The sequence below is a fragment of the Gopherus evgoodei genome, chromosome 16 (assembly GCF_007399415.2).
Source record: "Gopherus evgoodei ecotype Sinaloan lineage chromosome 16, rGopEvg1_v1.p, whole genome shotgun sequence".
In the NCBI taxonomy this organism is placed as follows: domain Eukaryota; kingdom Metazoa; phylum Chordata; order Testudines; family Testudinidae; genus Gopherus; species Gopherus evgoodei.
This window is the reverse complement of record NC_044337.1, coordinates 20,065,630-20,091,811: the sequence shown is the minus strand read 5'-3', so window position 1 is coordinate 20,091,811 and position 26,182 is coordinate 20,065,630. Positions and strand designations below refer to the sequence as shown.

The following is a 26,182-nucleotide window of genomic DNA, read 5'->3' as shown; positions in this document are numbered from 1 at the left end:
TCAGTGAGGGCAGGGCCTGCTGGAAAGAGCAGCTTTCCTTATTGCTCCCTTCCCAGATCCACTCTCAGCATTTCGGCTTTTCTCCTGGATGACCCAGGATTTTTCCTCTGATCACCCATCCTCAGCCCAAAGAGCTGGAGCGCTCCCCTTCCAGCCCTCAGCCTGCTGCCAGCAAACTCTTGAATTCAGTGCTTGGGGGAGAGGGGCAGCCCAGCTGCACACACAGATGGAGAGGAGAGAACTGCCAGGAGCAGGGGCTGAAATCAAGGCTTTGCGGGGAGGGGGGATAAAGTCCCTTTAAGCCCCTTGACTTGTTAGCTCTGGCTGACATCACCAGGCAGGGGAGGGGCCTGCCTGATGGTTATTGTTACTATACATCACTTCCTAGCTGCTGCCATCCGACAGTTACATCGCACAGCAGCCGCTATAGGTGCAAAGCGGCTCTCGCGCTCTCTGTGTGTGTTTGGTGTTTCCTGCTGCTGTTGCTCCACGAATTCTCCTTGGGGAGCCAGGGGAAGGGATTCAGGCTGGAGCTGCCTTTTTCATGGCTTTTCTTCCCCACGATGAGCTCCAGAGCTCTGCCACCAAGAGACTCTACACGAGGTACGAGGGCTTTATTTGCAGATGTTAACGCGCCCCCCTGCCCGGGCTGGAGCCGTGGCTTGCCAGGGAGCCGAGAGACCGTCTCCAGGCTCCTGGCTTGCGGCATTAGAGCGCTGGCTGCGAGCCGGGCCACAGCAAAAGTTCTCCGGCTTTAGCGAGCCGCGTTGCTGCGAGGGTTTAATACGCCGGTTCAGCAGCCAGCCCCCGGCTTTGCGCTTCCCCGGAGCGGAGCGGAGCGAGAGGGACAATGGAGCAGCAGCCGGCGAATCGCTGCTCGGTTCGGTGCAGCTGTGCACGCCCGGGCTGGCTCAGTCGCCCCTTGTTCGTAGCCCGGCTGTCGGCGGGAACGTGTGTCCTGGAGAGTCTCTCGCCCTCGGTTTCCAGCGGGCCGGGGAGGCTGCGCAGCCCGGCCGGGAGCTCTGCTGCAAAGCGAAACCCAGGGGTCAGCTGGGCGCACACGCGAATGCAGTTAGCGGGTTTGACCGGGTTTGTCTTCCGCCTGCAAACCCTCAAAAGCGGAGCCGGCTGGCAGCAAACGCTGCTCTGATCTCCCCGGCTCTGGCACAGGCGGCCTTGGAGGGTGAAGCATCCCCCATCCCCGCCCTGGCACTGGTTCATGTAGCCCCAGTCCACACAGCCACCCACCCACCCAGGGGGTTTGCACTAGAGACCTTTACGGCTCAAAGCAGCAGGTTCCCGCTACTGCAGCTGGCCGGAGAGTGGCGGGTCCCTTACACGGTAACTTTAGAGGTTTTTAATTCCTTGCTATGGAACAAGCCCCTGCTGTGTCTGATTCAGCCTGATCTGGGATGGCCAGCACTGTTCAGACTGGAGCAGAGCAGCTATTGGAATTTCTCTATCCCAGACCCCTAACCTCAGAGCTGAAGAGTTAGTCCCTCTTGAAAACCTTGTTGAAACCAACATGTTTCAGCTGTGTGACAAAAATGTTTAGTTTAAAAAAATGTTCTCACCAGATGTAGCCTCTACCCCCTGGAACTGAAGGAACAGCTCCATCAGCCAGCAGCTGTAGTGGATTCTTAACCTCTTGACAAGGGAGGGACAGAGGCCCACAAGTGTGGTTTATCAATGCATCTGAGAGGGGAATCATGTGAAACAATGGTATGATGCTTGATTCTGCATAGACCAGTGCTGCTTTATAAAACATGTAGCAAGGCAGGCCCTGCTCTGAGTAGCTTACGGTCTGTTTCAGATGAAAAAGGGTACACAGGAGGCCTGCAATTCATAACATGCACTGAGGATTCTGGGTGCAAAGATAAGTGGAGGAGGGTTGGTTAGAAATGGGTTTTCCGGAGTGTTTTGTAAGAGGAGAGGAAGTGCTGGCGTGTGGGAAGTGAGAGGCTGTTACTCTCATGGGGGCACAGAAAGTGTAACTATAAGAGCAGGAGTGAGAATACTGCACCCCTGGTAGTAGAGAAAAGCTATGCTATGGTTGTAATTAACATATAGAGGATTCTTTACTGAAGCTGCTGGCCACACAGACCTGTAGTTCTCCTTGGTTCTCTGGCTCCTAGAGTGACTAACTAACTGTTTTACTTAGCATGATGCTAAGATTTTGTCTAGACCAAACAGTCTGGGTGGGAGTGTTGATTACATTACACGTTCAGAGCAGAGGCAGTTTTGCCCAAACCCCAGTCTCAAAGCAAAAAATGGATGCCACACGCATAAAAGTAGAGAATGTTTTCATGAACCACATGCAAATGGCAGCGGCTGTGTTTTCCGAGCTCTGGTCCTGCCTGTTACTTGAACCAAATCGCAGAAGTCTAGTGAGCTGGAGAAAGTTTGTGACCTTAAGATATTTCTGTGTTGCTATCAATATTATCTGCATTTCCATTTCTGTCCAGCAATGGAACACAGTCTCTGCAATATCTGGAACTTTAAAAAAAAAATTCCCTCTAATCATACACAATATGGTGGATTTTCCATTGGCCCCTCTTTGATACATGCTTTACACAGTAATTCAGTCCAGCAACTAAAGGGTTATTTGCCTGAGTCTATTGAATATGAGTTGAATAGAACACCAGGTGCCTGTTTAGGGTTCTCCCCTGCCCCCCATTGACCACTAGCTACTGGTAACAGCCAAAAGAGCAGGGGTGGCCAATCTGAGCCTGAGAAGGACCCACAATTTACCAGTGAACATTAGCAAAGAGCCACAGTAATACATCAGCAGCCCCCCATCCGCTCCCGGCGCCTCCCTCTCCCTCCTCTCACCTCCCGATCAGCTGTTTCGTGGTGTGCAGGAGGCTCTGGGCGGGAGGACGAGCAAGGTCACAGCAGGCTCAGGGGAAGGGGCAGGAAGGGCTGGAGTGGTGGCAGGGCCTGTGGCAGAGCCGGAGGTTGAGTAATGAGCACCCCTGGCACATTGCAAAGTTGGCGTCTGCAGCTCCAGCCCTGGAGTTGGTGTCTATACAAGGAGCTGCATATTAACTTCTGAAGAGCTGCATGTGGCACCGGCTGGCCACTCCTGCAAAAGAGAATGCACTGCTGCAACTGATGGTTTAGCCTACATCTGTTTTACGCTGGGGTTGTGGAAATGTATACTACCTTCTAAGCAAGTAGAGTCAATGGCTACATCTTCACCACCCGCCGTATCGGCGGGTAGCAATCAATTGCTCAGGGATCGATATATCGTGTCTCATCTAGACGCGATATATCAATCCCCGAACGAGCTTATATCGATTCCGGAACTCCACCAACCCCAACGGAGTTGCAGAGTCGATATGGGGAGCCGTGGACATCGATCCTGCGCCGTGAGGATGGTGAGTAATTAAATCTTAGATACTTCGACTTCAGCTACGTTATTCACATAGCTGAAGTTGCGTATCTGAGATCGATTTTCCCCCGTAGTGTAGACCAGCCCAATCTCTCTTACTTCTTGCAAACCTTTTGGTTTAAATAAACTTTTATCATTTTTGTGATGGAAATCCAAGTGGATTCTCAGATGCTGTGGAATGCAGTCGCTCCTTTTGTGTTCCAAGCTCATTGAGGGTGGCTGGGACGGTCACCTTAAACACTATGCAAGAGTTTGTACAAGGACTGAAAGTGACCAGGCATCCTGGATTATGATTTGTGGTAGATACTGTGGATCAGACTCCTCTTTGGGGGGTGTCCTCTGAAACCCAAAATGTTAAAGGCTTTCTCCTTTAACAGGCCATTCTGCAGATTGATGAGGCTGTGTGGGAGAGAGGTCAGCATGTTCTTGGGAAAGCAGAGCAACACTAAATTCACATCACGGGCATATTATCAGTCCTACAAGGAGAGGACATTAGTTAATGATGCATTCAGATCAGAAATGAACAAAGCTGGCACGAAGGCTTGGATAAAATACCATCCTCCCCAGTGCTGCTTGTTTGAAAAGACTCAAATAGACCCCAAAGCATTTAGAAATGTTCCTAATTTCCCCTGAGCATGGGATGTACAGCTTCTAGCATCCAACTCATTAGTGTCAATCCAGCATTTACCTGACCTGTCTGTAGGGGTGGGGGGCAATTTGTTATATCAGGGTCCCTCAAAGCATCCTGGTTCTTCCTCTTAATGAAGGGGCCCTATTATGATAGACTCATGGACTGCATTTTGCCAAAGCCAGTAGAAGCTGAGGTAGCTCAGCACTGGCACAATCGGGCCATATGAAGCCTGTGTTTGGAAAGTGTTTTAACAGAGCAGAGGAAAGGGAGCTAGTGTTATGGATTTACTAATCCACTGGGGGAAAGGTCTGTGATCCCCAAGTACAGCATGGAGAATCTGAGCTCCCCTCCCTGTGCTGACACGGACTCACTCTGTGACCCTTGTGCAAGTCACAGTTCTTCTGTGCCTCAGTTTCCCCACTGGTAAGTGAGACTAATGAAACATACCTCAGAGGTGGCATGCGGCTTGATTAGAGGCTGCGCTCCTCACTTAGCTACATTGCTCAGGTTGGACTCTGGCTGGCTGCAGGAGTGTTGATGCAGATTGCCTTTTCTGTGCAGCGCTGCCCTTCTGAAGAGACCGTGCGTAATCACTCACCTTTGTACTGCGAGTCATGATAATGATCGATGGTGTGGGCCTGGCTGCTTGCTCCAGAAATCTGAGCAAAGCTGCAGTCTGAAATGGGAGAGGGGTGTGGCAAGTGAGGCCAGGGCTGTTCCATTCGTCCCTGGTTTAGAAACAGGCATCTCTGCTCAGAAGAGTTCCACCTGAAGTGCTTTACACCAGATCCTGGCCACTCTCCCATGCTAGAAAAGGGCACCAGGGCACAATCCCCCAACACCCACACATACCTTGCATGGGACTGCCAGAGTCCTGGAGCTGTGCTTTTTTAGGGCGCTTCTGTAGCCATCTGGTGAGTGGGTGTTAGTTTCCCCTCAGGGCTCAAGCCATAGTGGATATAAGTCTGTTACAGCCCCCACCTGTATAGTTCTGGAGGTCCCAGGGTCAGTCCCTGGTGTGTCAGCCAGGAGGGCATCCAACACATTTGCACCAACTTCTAAATTGCCCCCTTCTGCACTGCTCTAGTCCTATAACTGCAGAGAATCTGGGGTCTGGGATTCAGATCCCAAACCAGCCCACTGAGTTCCCTGAAAAGTTTAGTGGTTTTCTTCTTTTTGAATAAAAGCCCAAATTGGGCAGAAGAACCATATAACAGTCTGTGTATCACCTGGGCGATATTCCCTTGGAAAGATCCTATATCCATATTGCTGCTTTTTTTTTTAACAGCTCCCAGAGCTCGCAACGCTCCATGAAACATTCAGATCTTTTTTTGGACACACAGCACTCAGAGAAGCAAGCCTCCAAAGCATTCAGAGAAATGGCTGTGTATTATTTTGGGCATGTGGTGGTGTGTTTTGTGAAGTGAAGGTGAAATATAATTGGGAGCAAAAGGAAATACTTTCGCCTGTGTGATAAGATTGCTATCTTTTGAAATAAAATGTAGTAACCACCTCGTGAATGCACAATAGTCATCTCCTTTCCCTTTTCTGTTCAGTCACTGGCTTTTCAGCTGCAATTACTCACCGAGGTGAAAATTAGCAAGTGGCTTTTGTTCCATGGACAGCTTAGGAACTGGACTGAAATCCACCGACCCGTATTAACCCAGACTGGAACTGAATAGGCAACATAGCAATGAAAAGCTTCATATCTCGCTGCAAATCCTCTGAGCCATCTATGAGAGGTTTCTGATTGTTAGTGGTAGGAGAAACATCACTGAAGCTTTCTCAAGAAAATACCAGAGATAAAAACATGACTGGATTGTTCTGTCTAACTGGAAAAGAGTTCGGGTGAAATGCATCCTTTGAAATTGCACATGTAGACTAAATGGCTGGAATCGCTGTACCAAACCTAGGTGTTTAGAGTGGTAACATTGGGAAGGAAAAACTCTCCCGTTGCATAATTAATTTTGATGCAGGTCCCAAACAGTTGACCAGGCACAAGTTCCCAGGGTGGATACTGATTCGACTGGTATACTGCAAGTAGGCAGGCACCTTTATTTGGTAGGACAGGCAAATAGATGGAATTGGTGCAGCGAGTTATACATGCGGAGTGGCAGGCATTCGCTGCAAGGTTAATTGACTGCACCACAATGATTCAGACAACAAATGAATTTTATTTTGCACTGTTGACTGTCTCCCCTGCGCTCTGTTCATCTCGCCTCTGCTGGGACAACTTCGGCAATTCCAAACAGCTACTCTCCTTCCCACCAGTGTTTCCTCCTTCTCCTCAAATGTGTCTTTCTACTGTCAGACTCCCCCCCTTCATGCATGGCAGGCTGAAGGACATTCAGTCCTAAATCTCTGGCAGGTCTGCGGTCTGGTATGCTGTAGACCATTGCAAAGCCGACAATGCCTCTCTTTTGTGATATAAGGCCTTTGTTTTTAGCCCTGATATATCAGACCTTCAAACTGCTATATTATTACATTTGGAAAAGCCATTTTAGATCATTTTTAGAAGTCACTAAAATATTATTAGCTATAGTTTTTCTGCCCCCACCTACGGCCTGTGCAGTTGAACTCATGGCACAAAGACAGCCTTGCTTGGCAGGAAAAAGGGTCTGAAAAATCACATACACAAACATTTCTCAAATGTCTGTGCTGCGTAACAAGGGCTCTAGGCAAAACACAGGATTACTTGGTGTGGAGTAATGGTTTTGTTGACATCTGTTCAGCTTGCAGAACTTGTGTGTAGTTTTAGCATTCACGAGTAATGTGGTCATCCCAGACTGAAGCAAACAGAACATTCACTCCCCCACAGCAGCAGGGATTCTGTGAGCAACTGGATGGTTTTGTGCCTAAGGCACTGGACTGGAACTCAGGAGATGTAGGTTTGTTTCCTGGTTTTGCTACAGACTTCCTGTGTAATCTTGGGCAAGTCACCGTATTTCAGATTTCATCATATTTAAAAGGGGGATGATGTTGAAGATCCATCTTTTCTCTCAGCCTTTGTGTCTCTTGTCTATTTAGAGTGTAAGTTTGTTGGGGCTGGAGACACTTCTTATTATGTATATGTACAGCCCCTAGCACAATGAGGTTCTGCGCTTAGCTTTGGCGTCCAGTTGCTACTGTAATACAAATAATAAATGCATTGCCCTAAATGCACAGGCATGCATATGTGTATATAGGTCATCAGAACACTTTATATTAGTGTTCCAATCAAGATGCTCTATCAGTGTTCCCCGTGCCAGTTTAGCTGACTGACAGTTAACTAACAGAGCTTATGCCAGACATTGTGCGTGTGATGTCATGTTCCCGCAAGCAATAGCAATCTCTGCATTTTTTGCCCTAAAATATTTCGTATTGTAGAGCAGATACAACAAATGGATGGAACAGAAGTGGCACTTTAGAGTGGGGTGGCAGGCTTAGAAGTTATGCAATTCTCTCTGCCCTTTCTATCAACTCAAGTCAAGCCAACCTGAGAGCTTCTTTGCCAGGGTAACAAGCCTTGTGGATGGGCGGAAGCAGTAGATGTGGTATAGCTTGACTTTAGTAAGGCTTTTGATACTGTCTCGCATGACCTCCTCATAAACAAACTAGGGAAATGCAACCTAGGTGGAGCTACTAGAAGGTGGGTGCAAAACTGGTTGGAAAATCATTCCCAGAGAGTCATTATCAGTGGTTCACAGTCATGTTGAAAGGACATAATGAGTGGGATCCTGCAGGGATCGGTTCTGGGTCTGGTTCTGTTCAATATCTTCATCAATGATTTAGATAATGGTACAGAGAAGACACTTAAAGTTTGCAGACGATACCAAGCTGGGAGGAGTTGCAAGTGTTTTGGAGGGCAAGATTAAAATTCAAACGATCTGGACAAACTGGAGAAATGGTCTGAAGTAAATAGGATAAAATTCAATAAGGACAAATGCAAAGTACTCCACTTAGGAAGGAACAATCAGTTGCACACATACAAAATGGGAAATGACTGCCTAGGAAGGAGCACTGCAGAAAGGGATCTGGGGTCATAGTGGATCACAAGCGCAATATGAATCAACAGTGTAACACTGTTGCAGAAAAAGCAAACATCATTCTGGGATGTATTAGCAGGAGTGTTGTAAGCAAGACACGAGGAGTAATTCTTCCACCCTACTCCGCGCTGACTAAGCCCTCAGCTGGAGTATTGTGTCCAGTTCTGAGCGCCACATTTCAGGAAAGATGTGGACAAGTTGGAGAAAGTCCAGAGAAGAGCAGTAAAAATGAGTAAAGGTCTAGAAAACATGAGCTATGAGGGAAGATTGAAAAAATTGGGTTTGTTTAGTCTGGAGAAGAGAAGACTGAGAGGGGACATGAGAACAGTTATCAAGTACATAAAAGGTTGCTACAAGGAGGAAGGAGAAAAATTGTTCTTCTTAACCTCTGAGGATAGGACAAGAAGCAATGGGCTTAAATTGCAACAAGGGTGGTTTAGGTTGGACATTAGGAAAAACTTCCTAACTGTCAGGGTGGTTAAGCACTGGAATAAATTGCCTAGGGAGATGGTGGAATCTCCATCCTTGGGGACTTTTAAGAGCAGGTTGGACAAACACCTGTCAGGGATGGTCTAGATAGTGCTTAGTCCTGCCATGAGTGCAGGGGACTGGACTAGATGACCTCTCGAGGTCTCTTCCAGTTCTATGATTCTGTGATTCTAAGTCAAATAGGTTTAATTGACTTTGAGGCTTGGGAGCATCCCCCTAAAGTCAGCTCATGGAGAGATGAATGTTGACACTTTAATTGGCCATCCCTGAGCCTTATTGGACAGGGAGACCTGGGCTTGGAAATGATGGCGTTCGCCTGACCCCTTCCTCTGCTGCACAGCATGGGTCAGTCATGCCTTGCACGCAATGGCCTTGAGTTCCATCACCTGCTTTGTGAAGGGCTTTTGCCAGGAGGTTCACTGCTGTGCTGCCCACCTCACCGTAGCTCCTTTCTGCCTCCCCCCCGGGAAGGGGTCTGAAGAATCACGCCCATAGTCAGCAAAGGAGAAGTCAGGGGGCACTTACGGGTCCCCAGGTGAGGAGATCATTGGCAGCCACGTTGGGATTGACTTGGGTGCTGAGAAAACGGTTGGCTGGACAGTGGGAATGTTGCCTTCGCAGGAAATGTTTGTTTTAAAAAGCCTGGGCTGTCTGGGTGGCAAGGAGGAGCCTTTTACTGCTAGATTGCTGGTTCAAATCCAGCTGGGGTCAGCAATACCCAAAAGACATTACCTTTAGGCTGAGACCATGCTGTGTAGGCAGCCAGTCTCCCAGTGCAGTGGTTTCAAACTGAGAGAGGGCGGAATGTATTCTGAGCTTTAGAGGGGAAATACTGTGCACATTTTAACCACAGCAATGAATACCTAGCACCACTGATTCCTCTAGACATATCGGGTCTTCAGATGGCACTGTGCATTTGGCTGTGGATGGTGCTGTGCATTTTGATGGATTTGTGTTAAGCTTGAATAGCATTATACAAAGTCGTTGGTATCTGTATGTCAAGCTGTTGGCTACGATGCGGTGTGCACATTTAATTGTAAGCATTGACCACAATTACAGTTTTGCTTGTGCTCTTTATTACAATGGATCGTTGGCTGTGTTTGAATCAATGCCTTACTGTTTTTAATATTTAGTGAGAGTTGCATGTTGTTGTTTTTTTTTTAATTGACATATGTACTTGTGTGGTGAGGCAGAGACATAAATTGCTACAGACACAGAGAACGGGGGCGCACGTCAAATAAGTCTGAGAACCACTGTCCTAGCAGACGGGTGCTGGTGAGAGCCTTGGTGCTAATTGGTATTCTCTTTAGCAATATTCATGCACTCCAACTGCCCTTGGTACTTTTGCTATATGGAATTAATTTCTGCAGTTGTCCTGGGTGATGTAACCAGTTAGGGATTGGCTTAATTTTATTTTAAAAAGGGAATTAGATAGCGTGCGTCTATTACAGCCACAGGATGAAAAGCCGTTATCAGGGCTGGGAAATTGATTTGCTGAAGAAGAGACATTTGAAAATTCCTTTACAAACATTAACTCCCACCCCCATGCCTCCATGTGAAGCTTAAGAATGCAGATGCTATATGACAAATAGCAGAGCCTACTGCCGTTGTGGGTGCATTAGAAATACCTGGGTAAGATGGATAGAAATGGCCTGTGTCAGTTTAATTTGAATTCTTATCCTTGGTAGAGTAGCAATGAAAATGTTCTAGTATTTAGATTTATGCCAGCACTTTAAAATAAAAAGCTGGGGGTTGCCTTTCCTTGGCATGCGTCTCCAGCAGGAGCAAAACCTGACTCGGCTACAGGAAGGTCGAAGATTGGATATGTTGGCATAAGGCTGGAGAACCAGTTTCTGTCCCCTCAGAATGAAAACTGGTACAATGTGCTGTACAACTGGGAAAAGCTCTTTATGGACTGCAGCTAATGGAAAGATATTCATCTTCAAAGGAGCTCAGCAGGATGGAAGATCCTGCCGGGATTCAAAAGAATATCACTCACCTGTGCATTAAAGTGTGATCTCTCCAGCTGTGATTTATATGGAAACTTCAATGCTGTAAGTGTTCAGTTCCCTGCCATTCTTTGGCCAGAATTAGGGATTTTGTGCATACAAATTCCATGTTCCTGCCGGAGCTCCTGGGCAGGTAAGGGCTGGCCAGAGAGGTCAGCCTCAACAGGGCAGAATTCAGCTTGGGTAAGTGGTCACAGAGGTTGGATTCTTTTCTCTCTTCCCCTCCTCTTCCCCCTGTAAAATCTGTTCCCTCCTGGGGAGAGCCCTCCATGACGCATTGCCAGGCCTAGCTGAGAACCAGAGCGAATTTTACTGAATTTTTCATTTCCTTGCAGGGAGTGTTGGCCTGGATGCACTAGCCCTCTGAGCCAAGGAAAATGCTAGGAGAGTGGGCTGCATAGCTGGGACTTGTCCTGTTTCCACTTGGCACTGTCAGGGCATAGGGCTGGGTGAGGAGGGTCTTCTCTGCCCTTGGCATGAAGTGATGTCAGAGATTCTCTGGTGGGCCCAGCTGCCTCACAGTTGGGCCTGCCGCGAGCATGGCCCCCTTGCCTTCTGCAGCTGCTTAGCATGGCATTGTAAGGAGTCTTAGATGATGCTTCATGGTGCGGGTGAAGGGCAGCTGGGGCTAGGCCCCCGGCTCCCACCCACATCCTCACTGCTTGTATCTCCTGGTCCCGCTCCCCTCCAGCACTGGGACCCTCCTCCGGTGAATCTGTGGCTCCAAAACCAGTTGGTTCCTGGGTCCTGGCCAGCTGGGACTTGTCTTTGGTTTAGGTTCTGCACTGGTGCCCATCCCTGTGGTACGTGACTACGTCTCATGTTAGGTTGGCAAATGAGGCCCCTAATGGACAACACAGAGAATTTGGCTCTTTCTCATCCTTAGGAAGGGAAAGCTTGTCATAGGCTCTGATTCATTAGCAATAAGTGATGAGGCAGGCAGAGTTGTAGAAAAGAGAGATCTCTGTTAAGCATGATGAGTTTCTAGAGCTTGGGGTAGCAGCCTGGCACTGGCTTGTGTTCGTGAGCCCCTGGTGTCCCTGCCAACTATGTCTCCCCTGAAACTTGACCATCCTTATTCACTCTCGCTCCTCATATTACAGAGCAGGGCATTTCTTTGGGGGTAGGGAGCCCTGGGGACCTGCAGGTCCTGTAGACCATTTTTTCATAGATTCATAGACTCTAGGACTGGAAGGGACCTCGAGAGGTCATCGAGTCCAGTCCCCTGCCCTCATGGCAGGACCAAATACTGTCTAGACCATCCCTAATAGACATTTATCTAACCTACTCTTAAATATCTCCAGAGATGGAGATTCCACAACTTTCCTAGGCAATCTATTCCAGTGTTTAACTACCCTGACAGTTAGAAACTTTTTCCTAATGTCCAACCTAAATCTCCCTTGCTGCAGTTTAAGCCCATTGCTTCTTGTTCTATCATTGGAGGCTAAGGTGAACAAGTTTTCTCCCTCCTCCTGATGACACCCTTTTAGATACCTGAAAACTGCTATCATGTCCCCTCTCAGTCTTCTCTTTTCCAAACTAAACAAACCCAATTCCTTCAGCCTTCCTTCATAGGTCATGTTCTCAAGACCTTTAATCATTCTCGTTGCTCTTCTCTGGACCCTCTCCAATTTCTCCACATCTTTCTTGAAATGCGGTGCCCAGAACTGGACACAATACTCCAGCTGAGGCCTGACCAGATTTTGAGCCTGTGCTAGTGAGCAGTCAGTTTGCAAAAGCAGAGGGTGGTGGTGAGAAGGGGGCGGGGCAGGGGGTTATTGGTTGCAAATGTAGTTCCTTAATGCCCAGGCTGAGTTTGAATTAGGGCGTATTACATGCATAATACAATGCAGCTGCCCGTATATGGAATGGTATTGTGGCAGCACATTAAAGTATTAGGGATCAGGGATATTGCCCAGCAAGCCACATTTCAAGAGAATTAATGATGCATAATTCCATCGGGGTTGGTGGGTGGGGTCTTGGTAGGATAAATGAACAGGAAGCAGGTGAGCTGGACCCATTGTGCTCAGTATTCTAAAGCCAAGAGTCATCTCCCAGCCCCTGCAGCGTTAAAAATGTTGTCAGTCATCCTCTGCAAGCAGTGTGTGAGCCAGCACCAAAGTCAGAGGTGTTTATAAACTGCTGTTGAGAAACTCTGTGGAGAATTTCAGAAGATCACTTTATTCTCTGTTTTTTATTTTTAAAGGGGGTATGAAAGGCTGGTGAGGATGAGAGGCTAATATCCGTCTTGAGCCAAACTATTGGAGGCGGATGCTGGGCAAGCTTTCCCCATATAGTTCTGCGGATGTCCGTCCGTCCTACCCCATACCATCCCTCTAGTTATTCCAGTCTTTGTCCCGGCCTCCCCCACTCCATCCCCCAGCAGCTCTGCTGCTGTATCTTAGTCCAGCCCTGCAGGAACGGCTCCAGCATGCTGTTCTACTGATACCTCATTCTGCAACACTGCATGCAGTTCTGGTCCCTCCATCTCAAAAGAGATATGTTAGAATTGGAAAATGTAACAGAGAAGGGCAACAAACACCATTAGGGGTATGAAATAGCTTCCATATGAGGAGAGATTTAAAACACTGGGTCTGCTCAGCTTAGAAAAGAGACGACTGAGCAGGGACATGACAGAAGTCTATAAAAACATGACTGATGTGGTTGGAGAAAGTGTATCAGGAATTGTTAACTCCTTCACATAACACAGGAACCAGGGGTCACCCAAGGACATGAAGAGGTGGCAGGTTTAAAACGAACACAAGGAAGTACTTCACACTACGCAACGCCAACCTGTGGAACTCATTGCCCAGGGATGTTGTGAAGGCCAAAAGTATGATAGGACTTTTCTGGAGAATAGGTCTGTCAATAAGGTTATTAGCCAACATGGTCAGGGACACAGCCTCTGCTCTGGGTGTCCCTAAACCTCTGACTGCCAGAAGCTGGGAGTGGATGACAGAGGATGGATCACTCAATAAATTGCCCTGTTCATTCCCTCCGAAGCACCTGGCACTGGCCGCTGTTGAAAGACAGGATAATTGGGCCAGATGGACCATTGGTCTGACCCAGGATGGCCGTTCTTGTGTCCTGGCACAACCCCTGCTTGTTCTGGTCCCTGCACCTAACCTCTGCACTTCAAACCCTTCCCTGCATCACTCCCTGTTCCTCACTGACAGCTCGGCAGGTGCACGTCAGTCTGACCTGCAACATTTGTGTCATGTCTCTTTTGGGATCTCACACAGCCAATGAACCTTTATCCTAATCTACAACATCTCACTGTTGTCCCTGACTCTCAATTCTAACCATACACCTTAACGCTCCCCTGCCACAGTCCTGGCTAAGTCAATCTGGGCCCACCCAGAGATTTGTCAATGAATCTCAGGCTGACCTTAACCCCCGCACCCCTTGCTATTCCAACCCTGCACCTCACATGGCAAGTACATCTCAATCCTGACCAGTCCTAGACCTCTTGAGGAGAGAATGAAACTCATGTTTTTTTTCAACATTGAGTTGTTTTGCTTTACACAGTTCAGGTGACTCGGCAATATCTTCAGCCCTGACAAGGGAGCCACCAGCTCGGCTGTGAGGCAGGGCTGTTTTAGGATGTGATAATTCAAGAGTAAACTTTACTCCAGATTGCTGCCTAAGCAATCCTTCTTCCCCACTTTATGCCTGCCCAGCTCTGCTGGCCTTTGAGCAGCCAGCCCAGCTTCCAGAATTCAAAACCACTTCCCTGTACAAAAAATAAAATACAAACGCTGACCATAGCCACAAAACAAAAATACATCCTGTATCTTTGCACAACCTGACCATTAAAGATGTCTGCAGGGCTGTAAGTCGGGACTATTTTTATATTTTCAGTGGGAAAACTTCCTATAGGCTATCTTGAACTTTCCCTTCTCTAAGGTATTTATAATTGAAATTTATTTGACAGATCTCATTTTCTAATCGGTTTAGTCCCCACTGGTACAAACAGGATTTTATTTTTCATTACAAGCTAAAGAAAGCTGACATAATCCAGTTGGTAAATTTACGTCATGTCTATCTGATGTTAAATGCAGTTGAACCAGGGTGAGAGAGGGACATAAAAAGAACTGGTGTTAATGGTTAGAGAAAAGGACTGGGAATCGGGGGGGGGGGGACACTACTGAAATGCAACCACTTCTGGAGTAGAACACAGCAGTTGTTAACAACCTGCAGCAGTACTGCACAACATTCTAGGGAAGAGAGTGAAAAATACTAATCCCAATACAACTTCAGGGGGAATTTTAAGTCTGCAATTTATAATTGCCTCCCAGCTGGAACTTGCCTAGGACGCCAGGGTTACCAGCCCTACTTGTGTGAAATGTTTGATGTCCCGGTTGTTCGCTGCTTCCAGCAGCACAGAACCCCCTGTGCCATGTGGTCTGTTGGCTCAGTCCTGCCTTGAAGGAAGAGTGAGTGCTACTGAGTTAATGGTTATGAAAATACTTTACCAGAAAGACAGTGAGATCGCTGTCTCCACACCCATTTCATTGTTAGCGTCCTCTGCCAATCCTTTTTTGTCTACTCACAGTGGCAGCTATCAAGTAAGACAGAGCGAGGGGGATACAACCATGTGCAAAACTATCATTTCTGTGCAAGAAATGACCAGACTGGGAAAGGAACCTGCAATAGAACAGGCCAGGGAGTTGGGCAGATTTGGGTGTTTTTTAGAAGTGAGCCTTTAAAGTGCAAGGCTGTGAACTGTCCATGTGCCTGTTCCTGTCCTTATAGTTTAAAAGCACAGTTCTGCAAGTACTTACTGACCATAGACCCACTGAAGTCAATGTGGGAGGGAGGGAGCATTTGCAGAATCAAGTCCTAGATACAGCTTTCCAGTTTTTCCATATTTTATGTATTTATTTCAATGTAAATTTTAAAAAAGGATGGCTATGCAAGGCCTTCGGCACCATAGCACATAATTAGTACTTCAGCACAGGCCCAGCAGCATTAAAATAATCATGGAACTTTGCCAGCCTGCCACCTACAAAAAATCTACTTTCAATCGCAAGCCGCCTTTAGCTGCCAGAATCTTACTTTGGGGTTGGCTGAGCTGGGAACATTGGTCTTTCCTTTCCAGCAGTGAAAGGTGCCAGGTTACACACTATGTTGCCCTTAGAAAGCTTAGTGTCCTGTTCTCTGTTAAAAACACCACAGGCTGTTAAACCTGAAGGAATTCCAGACCTGGAGTTAGCTTTTCACGAGTTACATTCTGTCTTTTCTCTCTGCGCTTCGCTCACCCAAGCTAGTCAGATTTCATGCTCTGGTTCTCACGCACCAGCCCAGCGTGGTAGCATCTGTGTTGTGCATACTGCAGAGGGATGTCTGAATCCAAACAAAACCATTACACAAGGGCCTTTAAACAAAATGCTAAAAATGTTTCCATTAATATGAGGGATTTGTAAAATCACTTTTTATAAAATAACCCCTGGATGTGGGTGCATCTGATGGCAAGCAGAAACCCATAGCAGTGAGTCTCGGAGCCCAGGTCGCTAAGATTAGCTGTGTAGACAGGCTCGGGCGCTGGAACCCACAATTGAATGATGTAGCATGGCATGCGGCAGCGGGTTTCTGCTTGCTGTGCAGACATACCCTGTGGGGCCTGGGCTCCAGGATAGGAGCACAGACTCTGACCTTACAGAGGCAGCTCCAATATCTCCTTTCCAAGAGCAGACATTTTGGCCTGCCGTCTCTTTTAAGGTGTGTGGCTCTGATTTGGCACCAGCACTTGATATGTATGTGGCATGCTCTCCAGTCAGCAGAAAATCAAGGCTCAGCTCCCATCATGGGAAGTGCCTTTGAAAACCCCTTGTGTTGAGCGAAACTGCCTGTTTCCTATGCCTTCCCCCACCATGTGCCTGCCCATGGAGTGAGACGTTGAGTTGAACTGGCTCTGAGTATAGCCTGATCACTTCAGAGTTTGCTTCAGAGAGTGAGTGTGGGATAGTGCACTGGGTCGGGACTCAGGAGACATGGTCTGTTCTTGGCTGCACCGCTGATGAGCAGTGTGACCTTGGGCCAGTCACTTCACCTCACTATTTCCTTTCCCATACTTTTGTCTTGTCTATTAGGCTCTAAGTTCTTCAGGGCAGAGTCTCGCTCTTACTATTTGATTTAAAAACAACAGTGAGGAGTCCTTGTGGCACCTTAGAGACTAACAAATTTATTTGGGCATACACTTCCTTGGGCTAATTTATGCCCAGATAAATTTGTTAGTCTCTAAGGTGCCACAAGGACTCCACATTGTTTTTGCTGATGCAGACAAACACGGCTACCACTCTGCAACCTGTCACTATTTGATTTTAGAGTGCCTACCACAGTGGGGCTCTGATCTCAGCTGGGGTATGTAAATGCTGCTGCAATACAAATAATTAATAATAATAGGTTCTGAGATGAAGCTTATGCACATGGCCAGATGGTCCCTGTATGTTCCAAATCATAGTGTCAAGTGAAATTCCATCACACATTAAGATGATGTCGTGCTGACGTGGTTATTTTCAGGTAATACAGAGCTTTTCCTGTAGTGAACTGCCCTGTGTTTGGAGGGTATTGTACATTTCTTTGGCTTTTTCCAGACTTCTCCTACATTTCTCTAAATCACAGTACCACGTTTGCTCTTTAGTGGATCCTTCAAGGGCTGTCTTTTCTCAGTAGGGCTGCCAACCCTCGGGGTTGTCCTGGAGTCTCCAGGAATTAAAAGATTGTTTCATGATGAAACCTCCAGGAATACGTCCAACCAAAATTGGCAATGCTATTTCTCAGTATTAGTTCAGTATGGCCTGTTGCAGTTTTTGGCTGCTGCTGTAGCTTCTAAGGCAGATTTTGTAATGAATTATTACAATTTCCTGTACTCCATGGCATGGAACCTCATGAGAAAAAATGACCTCAGGGCAAAATTCTCTGCTGTGATCAACCCTGCAAATCTCTGTGTATTCTGCATTAGTTCCGCCCATGGAATCCTCAGTCATGCCAATGAGAGCTAAACCTTGCTAATTCGTATCCCTCTCTCTAGGTTCATTTAGCGTACCCATCCCCACATTGACCAGCAGACATTGTCCTACTAGGATCTTAGAGTGGTTTGCCAACATTACCGGCTATATCCTCACATCCCCCCAGGAAGCATTATCTCCATATTTACAATGTGTGTGTGGGGGTGGGGGGGCAGGGAGGAATGAAGCACAGAGGGGTTGAGTGTCTTGTCCAGGGTCAAACAGGAAGTTGGTGGCAGGGTTGGGCTTAGAACCCAGGTCTTCTGAGTCCCAGTTCATTCTTCTGTGCACGCCCTTCCTCCCTCAGAGGATGAGATGTGCATTGAAAGGAGAATTTCCTCTTTAGCTTGGTTTTCTATTTTAGTGCTTTCCAATACAGTGGCGTGGTGCCAGTCCTCATATTGCTCCGTGTTACAATATTCATATTGTTCTTTCTCATCACTGGGGAAAGGTTGTTTAGACAGAATCTGGGAACTGATGATTTTAAAATCAGCTGCACCCAAAGCTTCCCTTGACCTTGTAGTGTAGTCACCAGTCCCTTCCAGGACTGGGGAGTTCAAGCCAAGACTTCGGGAGACCTGGGCAGTAACCTTAGATTGCCCAGGCTGTATGGTCGCTCTGGGGAGCTCAAGAGAACCACATGGTCTGTGGCTGGCCGCCCCAACAAAGCACGTGTGTGTGTGTGTGTGTGTGTGTGTGTGTGTGTGTGTGTAGGGGGGGTATATACACATCGCTGCAGTCTGTGTCATTGGCCATAGTTTGTGAGAGCAGCTGCCCTACAGAACAATTCAACCCACATACACACAAGAGAAATGAAAAAAGATTGGAGTGAAAGGCCCAGTTAGAATTCACACAACATCTGGTCGCCATTAAAAACCTAAATCCAGGTATAAGCTCATCAGAGAGAATGGGAACCACTGTCAATAATGAGAGTGCCCAAGCCCCACTTTGCTGTAGGCCCATCCATCTTGCAGGCTCCAAGTAGTCAGCAGTTAATTTTAAAAAAATAAGCCGTTTCCTGGTAGAAAACCACTCTTGGGGCCTGTAATGAAATCAGAGCTAACTAGAGGCAGCCAGTTTTGCTGGAGCGCTTGGTTGGCAGCTGTTCACAGTGTGCTATTGTGAAATGGGGGGAACAGAGGAAATGCAGTTCCTAATTCCTTTGTGCGATGAAGAAGCTTTAAGTATTGTTAAATAGCTGCCTCCTGGGACGATGTTACACTCCTCTAGCTTTGCCCACGTTGAGTCACTGCAGCAGGTTTCTGGTTACCAGGTTTTCTGCTTCCGCCATGCCAGTTGTCCAGCTTTACCAGGCCACTGCACTGGGTCCCTCTTTCTGATGTCTTTGAGCATAGGCACTGGGCAACATGCCTACGGTAACACCACTGCATCTGCGGATACCATTCCATTTCATCACAGTTGAGTGGGGCTAACATGCTAGTCACCCTCTCTCTGATTTAGGCCAGGTCTAAACTACAAAATGAAGTTGCCCTAACTTAGGTGTACAGCCACCAGAATAATTACATCGCTTGTGCGTGTCCTTGTGTCGGCGATGTGCATCCTCACCAGGAGCGTTTGTATCAGTTGTACTGTCAGTGTAGGGACATTGTGGGATAGCGCCTGAAAGCCAGTAACAGTCGATATAAGCAACGCAGTGTCTACACCAGGGGTAGGCAACCTACGACACGCGTGCCAAAGGCGGTACGCAAGCTAATTTTCAGTGGCACTCACGCTGCCCAGGTCCTGGTCACCGATCCAGGGGCTCTGCATTTTCATTTAATTTTAAATTAAGCTTTTTTAACATTTTTAAAACCTTATTTACAAGAATAGTTTAGTTATATATTCTAGACTCAGAGAGAGAGACCTTCTAAAAACGTTAAAATGTATGACTGGCACACGAAACCTTAAATCAGCATGAATAAATGAAGACTTGGCACACCACTTCTGAAAGGTTGCCAACCCCTGGTCTACGCAGACACTGCATCAACCTGAGTACTTGGACTTTGACCTTTGGCTGCTCATGGAGGTGGTTATTAAAGTGATCATGTGGGGTGGGAGCAGTGTTTAAGTGTAGATGCTTCCATAGGTAGGTCAATGTCCGCCGCCTTGCATCAGCCTAACTCTGTAGTGTAGGCCAGGCGTTAGATTGCACTGAGGTCAGTTTGCCTCTCAATGCCTCTGCTCACCTTTTGATGTCTCCCAAAAGAGGGAACTATCCCTGGCACTTGCTCCAAACAGATCTTTTATATGTGTTTTATGGCCACACCCTGTCTCTGTGAATGGGGTTGTGCTTGCCTGTCTCACAAGGGGTCCAGTGAGGCTTCACCACCTAGTGTTTGTAGAGAGCTCAGGAACCTCAGATATAAGGTGCCATCTTTGTGTTCTGTGGCTGTACAGCACCTAGCACAATGGGACCCTGCTCCATGACTGGGACTCCTAGAAGGTACCACAACACAAACAATAACGAACACAAACCGTAATGTCCTGCCTCAGATCTCTGTGAATCATGAACATATTTTTCCACCCCTTTCGCTTAGACCACCTGTGAAAGGAGAACTTGTGATGAACGGCTAAGTAAGACAAGCCAGCCAGTAAGAGGAGGGTTTTGGGGAGAGAGAAGGAGGTGATGCTTAGATCAAAACACAGTGAAACCTCTCTTCTGCCTTGTCCTCACTGCTAATAAAGGTGTATCTTTTTTTCCCTCAGAGCTCACACGCATGTGACGCTTCCCAGGATTGTGAGGCATCTTGCTCCTGCCTGCCCTTAGTGTGAGTCTTGTCTGCGCCTTCTGGCGATCAGCTCCCTGCCTCACCATCCTCTGGGAACTCAACTACTGCCTTCCAGGCATCCCCCTCTCGGTACAGGTTAGTGACAGGCACAAACCAACCCCCCCAGGTGTCCCTCTGGAGCATTCCCTATAAAAGAAAATCATAACATGCTTTCTAGAGCCTAAACATAACACACTAGCCATTCCCTTGTCTCCTGCAGCATAGCTTACTCCAAGTCCCTTTCCCAGTGTTTTCAGAGAGGATGGCCGAGGTCCCCCTTTCATAACATCTAGACTGCTGGCAGCTGGTCTTCACAGGTTGAAGGATGCTAGGGTGTTTCTCTGCACCTCCAAATAGATAGACCAGGCCTTTGATCTTCACCTGCAAATAGGGTTTCTTCTGCACTTTGCTCATCTTTTCCTGTTAATTTCCATCTGAAGTCTCTGTAAACTCTTCACTAGCATTTGACTTAGTATGCTGATAGACTTCTGTTGTGAGACACACAATATACAGTAGTCTACCAGGGAGATAAGGGTCTCCCGCCTGCTGTCTGCAGAAATTTGTCTCCAGACACGCTACCTTTGAGTGACCTGCCTTTAATTTACAAGGCCTAGAGAACATAATTTCCAGCATATATGCATCACACCTCACATATTTTCCATATGTATATCTCACAATGATTATGATGACAGGTGTGACCTTACGTGCCATTCTTCTGGTGAACCCCCAGAGATCCTGGTAAACGTTTGTACTCTTGTGCCTTCTGGCAGTCGACATCAAGAGGTCCTTATGTCCTGTTATCCTAAGGCAAAAACACAGTAGGGATAAGGTACTTCAGTTTTACCATGAAGTTCACTAGGTGAGACCAACTCCAGACAGGAGTAGAGTGCTGACTTTGTCTAATTTACTTCACAATAACATTGAAGTGCCCTGTCCTCACTGTGGTTTTTACCTCAGGATAGCTCACCTGCTTTAGCTGCCGTGATATAAAATATCACCATTGTTAGCAGTGAAGGTAAGGCCTTCAATAACCAGAGACTAGCAACCTGGTGAGAGTTGGCCTTTAAGTTCTAACAGGATTGGACTGGCAGCCTGGGAGATTGTGGTCTCTAAAGACAGATGTGGCTTGTTGAAAGAGGCCTATAGTGCAGGCTTTGGAGTTGGCTGTACCAAATAGGCAGACTAAGGGGCCAGTAAAGCTGATGGAGCGAGCAAATGTGGGCTGGTAGGGATGGAACTTTTTTGGTTCCCGTAAGAGCAACAGAGCTGGCAGCCATTCCTGCCAACGTCGACTGTGTGCTTGTCACCATCTGTCATGAAAATGTATTGCCCACATCAGACCTACTCCTAGAGCTTGGTGAGGTTGTCAGTGGTGTGTATAACCTGTCATATCGCAGCTGATTCAGCATCAGGAAACAGTCATTTATTTTCCAGTAAAGAGATGAGCAGGGAATTGTTTTGGGGATTATATCTGAGTATAAAATACAGGAGGCGATCAGATTTTATTTGTTTACAGAGCACACGTTTTGTAGCACCAAAGCAGGAATATAATCCGTTGTTACCAAAGCAGCTGATAACACTCTGAAAATCAATGTGGAATTAGTATCATATAGAAGTCAAGTTCTCTATCACATTTGCCAAATGGGTCTGTCAGAGCTGGATGAGATAAGGGGGAATTGGCCTAGCAAGGCAATGAGCAGTCATCTCATGGCCTAAGAAGGTGATGTTCCATGGTGTAAACACTGATGGAGCAGATTATATCTTGGAACCTTGAAATTCTGTGTGTGCTACCAAGTGTGTCCTGACCTGTGAAGTCTATCGAAGAAACTGAGTTTCTGTGTGGCTTGTTTTTTGTTTTAAATTATAAGACACTACTTTGCTGCAGCACAAGTGTGATTTTAAGGCTCCAGGACTTTGGGTTGTGGTCTGCATGGTTTCCAGTGGTGTCCTTCACTAAGGCCCCGATTCACCAAAATGTGTGCTTAATTTTAAGCATATGTGTAGTCCACTGATTTATGCATGCATTTAAATGCTTTGCTAGTTAAAGCCCTACTCAGGGGGACATTATTTTGCCTCCTATTGCTTATGCCAAAGGGGAATGCAAATGGATGTGCTGGAAAATAGTGTGGGCATGATTCTGATGGCTTGTTCAAAATTAGTTCCCCAAAAAACTGAAGGCAAGTTATGTGGCCAAGAAGCTAATGACTATCTAAGGACTGGAACTGCTCGAGAAAGGGGACCAACTGTCGTTGGTGAAAGAGAATAGAAGATAGTACCTCAGCCAGCTTGTCTCTCTACTAGCCTGGGACCAACATGTCTACACCAACGCTGCAGAATAGTGTCTTGGTCAGTGGCCAGGGGAAAGAAAAAGATGCTTTACCCAAGCTCCTCCCACAATACTTGAGATTGTGGGTGGAGCTTAGGTAGAGTCCTATCAAGTTTCCTTTCCCCTGACCACTGACCAAGACACTGTCCTGTTTCAATGAAGCAGAAATGTAAAGCACATGGGCCAGATTCTGATCACTGCAGACCCCAGAGTAATGCCATTGAAATCAGTGGAACTATTCCAGATGAACGGAGGTTGCTGCAAGATCCAGATCCAGTCCTGGGGCTCTTAATGCCCCAGTTCAGTAGGTGTTAGTCATTCAAGCTCTGGAACCTGCCCACCTAGATAGAAGGCGGTTGCCAAAATCCATTTCCTCTGGGGGGCTAGGATGGGGGCAGAAAGAAGATACTGTGCAAACCTGATTCTAAACAAACATCTGTCAAGGCCGTCAGCTCTCTCTACAGTAGCTGGCTGCCTGGGGCTAGCTCTGCACACACTTGGGGATGCACTTAAAAAGGAAAAAAAAAGAAAGTAACAGCTCAAAACATGTGATCGGATTTTTTTTTTAAAATGTACCAATTAAAGCGGTGAGTGTTGCTGAGGGTGTAACTGCTCTTCAAAGGCTCCCGGCAGCCTGCTCGTAGTAGAGGCTGTTTGTGAATCCAGCCTTTCCAAAATGCCCTGGATTAAGATAGACAGGCTCCTCCAGCGCCCTAAATCCTTATGGAAGTTCTGTCGTTCCTGTGTGTTGCCAGCTTCCCCTGCCCACAGACTGTACAGGCTAAGGTAAGGACGTTGGTGTCACCTGTCGTGTTCTTGGCATCACTTTTATATGGGTTCCTCAGGTGTATTTCAGAGTGAAGCCTGCTTTTGTTCTGTCTTTCGTATCTTCTCCCCATCCACCCATGCAGGCTGCTTGTAGGAGTCTTCCTCTGTTCAATACGTATGTCTGCACAGGGGCAGAGATATCTGAAGAAATTATCTATTTTGGTTATAAAAGGATCCCTCCTGGCTTCATGTGGGTATTTAATCTAGGCTGCCAAATCCACCCCATATATGAACCAGCCTTGGAGTACGGGGTAAAGGCCAGTGCTTTGTCCTATTAAAAAAGGCTGCATTTAGTATGAAACCATTGTAATTCACTATGGGAGTTTTGTAGAGGGGAGCTTATGTAAAATAGCTTTGTGGAAGTGTCTTTGGCGTCCATTCTTGCAGACCCATGACCACTGCAGCTGCTGAGAGTGCTTCCGGCAAGCAGGTAATAAACAATGGTTGTTAAACCCGGGGTTTGAACCATACACAGCTTCTGTCATGCCTAGGGCATCAGGCAGCTGCAGGGAGATGGGAAAAGAAATAACAGCCTTAGGACCCAGTTTGAATTGGGACTTGATTGGAAAAGATGAATCCTTATTCTAAAGCAACGTGGTACAGCGTGTAATAAAGAGCAGACATGGCTACTGCTTAGACACAGCCGCTGAGTGTTACTATGTACAGCATGTGTATTCCTACTTAACAACCACCTAAATTAGAGAGGATCCTTTGCTGCTCTACTGCTCTGTCACTGTCCATTTGCTCATCTAAAGAGCAGGATTAAAGATTTATTGTTAGGAGCAGTCTTAATATTCCTTTTATTTGGAGCCCTGTAAAATCCTGAGGTGACCACAGCATTTGCACTAGCAATCTTAGGAAAGCTCTCGGGAATGATCTCCAGTTAATGCACATTTTAGCCACACTGGTTACACTGAACTCTAGCTATGAAATGTCCAGACTAGGCTGTCTTCATTCTGATATATGACCCCAGAGCAATATTCAGTTGTTGGCATCCCCAGTCTGGCTTTAGATCTCTCCATTTTACAGGCCATTTAGATTATTTTCAGGATCTACCATTCCCTGGGCCAGAGGCATTTGTGGAAGGCCGCATGTTCAATCCCTGAGAGGGGAGGGAGTGTCTGCCATTGCATAATAGCCATTGTAGCAGATTAAGGAGAGGCATTACTGAGGCCTGAGGGAAATCCTCGCTATCCTAGATGCGGGAAGGGAGACATCGTGGCCAGTTCTCACCATATCTGATGCTTTCCTTGAAGTCTCAGCTCCTGGAGTCAGGTGATTTACATGAGAAACTTTCATTTAAAAGGAAAGTAAGTTTCTGCTTGTGAAGAAACCTTGAAAACACAACCCCTAAACATTTAAACACCAGAAGAAAAATAAAAAGACCCCAAAATTATTTTTTTTTAAATCTCAGGATTGTCTTAAAATCATAATTCTGGGGGCCTGGCACATGATTTTGGGGTTTGGGAGAGTAATAGGGTTACTTAGGGTTCTCACTAGGCCCTGGAAGACTCCCCAGGAAAAAAAAATAGATGCCCATGGTCCTGGGACTGTCACCTGTGGAAATGCCTGTTTTCGCAGGCTTGTGTAAAGATACCAAGATTCTGGTCTCCAAGGCCAGTCCTTTAGAACAAATTATCCACCCTAGGGATTTTTGCACCAGTGATGCTATGCTTTCACTGTCCCAGTGCAAATCCCTGCATGTAGGAGCCCTGCACTAGTGTAAAAGGTGACTTGCTACCACTCATTTTATCTTTGCGTGCTAACGCGGCATGTGGACACTAGAGTTTTCCATCAGAGCAGATATCTCAGCAAAGCTACAAAATCCCCATTGTAGATGAGGCCTAAGGCTAAAATCTTACTGATGCCAAAAGGCCTTGAGAAAAATGCTTGAGAATCCCCCTAGTTACATCACATGCTGCTTTTCTGCAATATGGGCTTTGCAAAGTAACATTAAACAGGCAGTGGGTTTGCAAAGTCAGCTGTTTCTATTGGGTCAGCAAAACAGCATAATTCTGGTCTTGCCGTTTACTGTCCTGCTGCAAGACTGTTGGGAACCCTGCCACATTTCAATTTATGGGCTTACATATTAAAACATATGGCCTTTGTAGATTTTTTTTTCCCCCATACTGTCATAAAAAATGAAAACCAGCATTTTATGCTCTGCTGCTGACCTTAAATTGTCACTGGTCCAGCTCCTAGTCTGTAAGGATCGACTTCATTTAAGAAAAACAGAACAATAAAACTCTTGGCATAGAGTTCTTGGGAAAGTTTCCCACCATTACTAACACCTGTACAGCTCCTGTGGTAGGAGCACTAACGTGGGCTGGCCGCTGGTATTTTAAACTCTGCCATGTCTAATCCTGCTCAAAGCAAGTCGAGCTAACGCTAGGTCTTGTCTACACCAGGTAACCCATTGTTGTTTCCATTGGTGGAACTGCTTTAGTTTTAGCAACATGGGAACAGTTTGCCCGGATAACCCGGCTGTACACAACGCTGTTGCGTTTTCTTTGGCTTGGAGTCCCATAGGAACACAATGCATTGTCACAGTGTGGACTTGTTTGCCAGTCTGACTCTGGCTTTGCCTAGAGGAGCTGCAGAGCTGTGTCCTCGGGTGCTGGCTTCTAAGCTGGATAGGCTGGTATATTCAACTCTGAACTCCTCGGGAACTCCATTTCCTGGGTTTGAAATACAGGAGAAGC

The 26,182-nt window shown here is 46.8% G+C and overlaps 1 protein-coding gene across 3 annotated transcripts in view; it reads left to right on the top strand.

Moving 5' to 3' along the window:
- The first annotated feature begins 301 nt into the window (after window positions 1-301).
- The window catches only part of GPSM1 (G protein signaling modulator 1), a 150,897-nt gene continuing 125,016 nt past the window's right edge, over window positions 302-26,182 (top strand). The window contains exons 1-2 of one of the 3 annotated variants that reach the window (XM_030535611.1): window positions 302-452; window positions 484-603. In XM_030535611.1, the coding sequence (XP_030391471.1) occupies window positions 358-452; window positions 484-603 (215 nt within the window). In that variant the 5' untranslated portion in view covers window positions 302-357. Of the gene's footprint in view, window positions 453-483; window positions 604-23,314; window positions 23,439-26,182 lie in introns of those variants that run through there. The other 2 variants (XM_030535610.1, XM_030535612.1) reach the window with 2 other exon arrangements.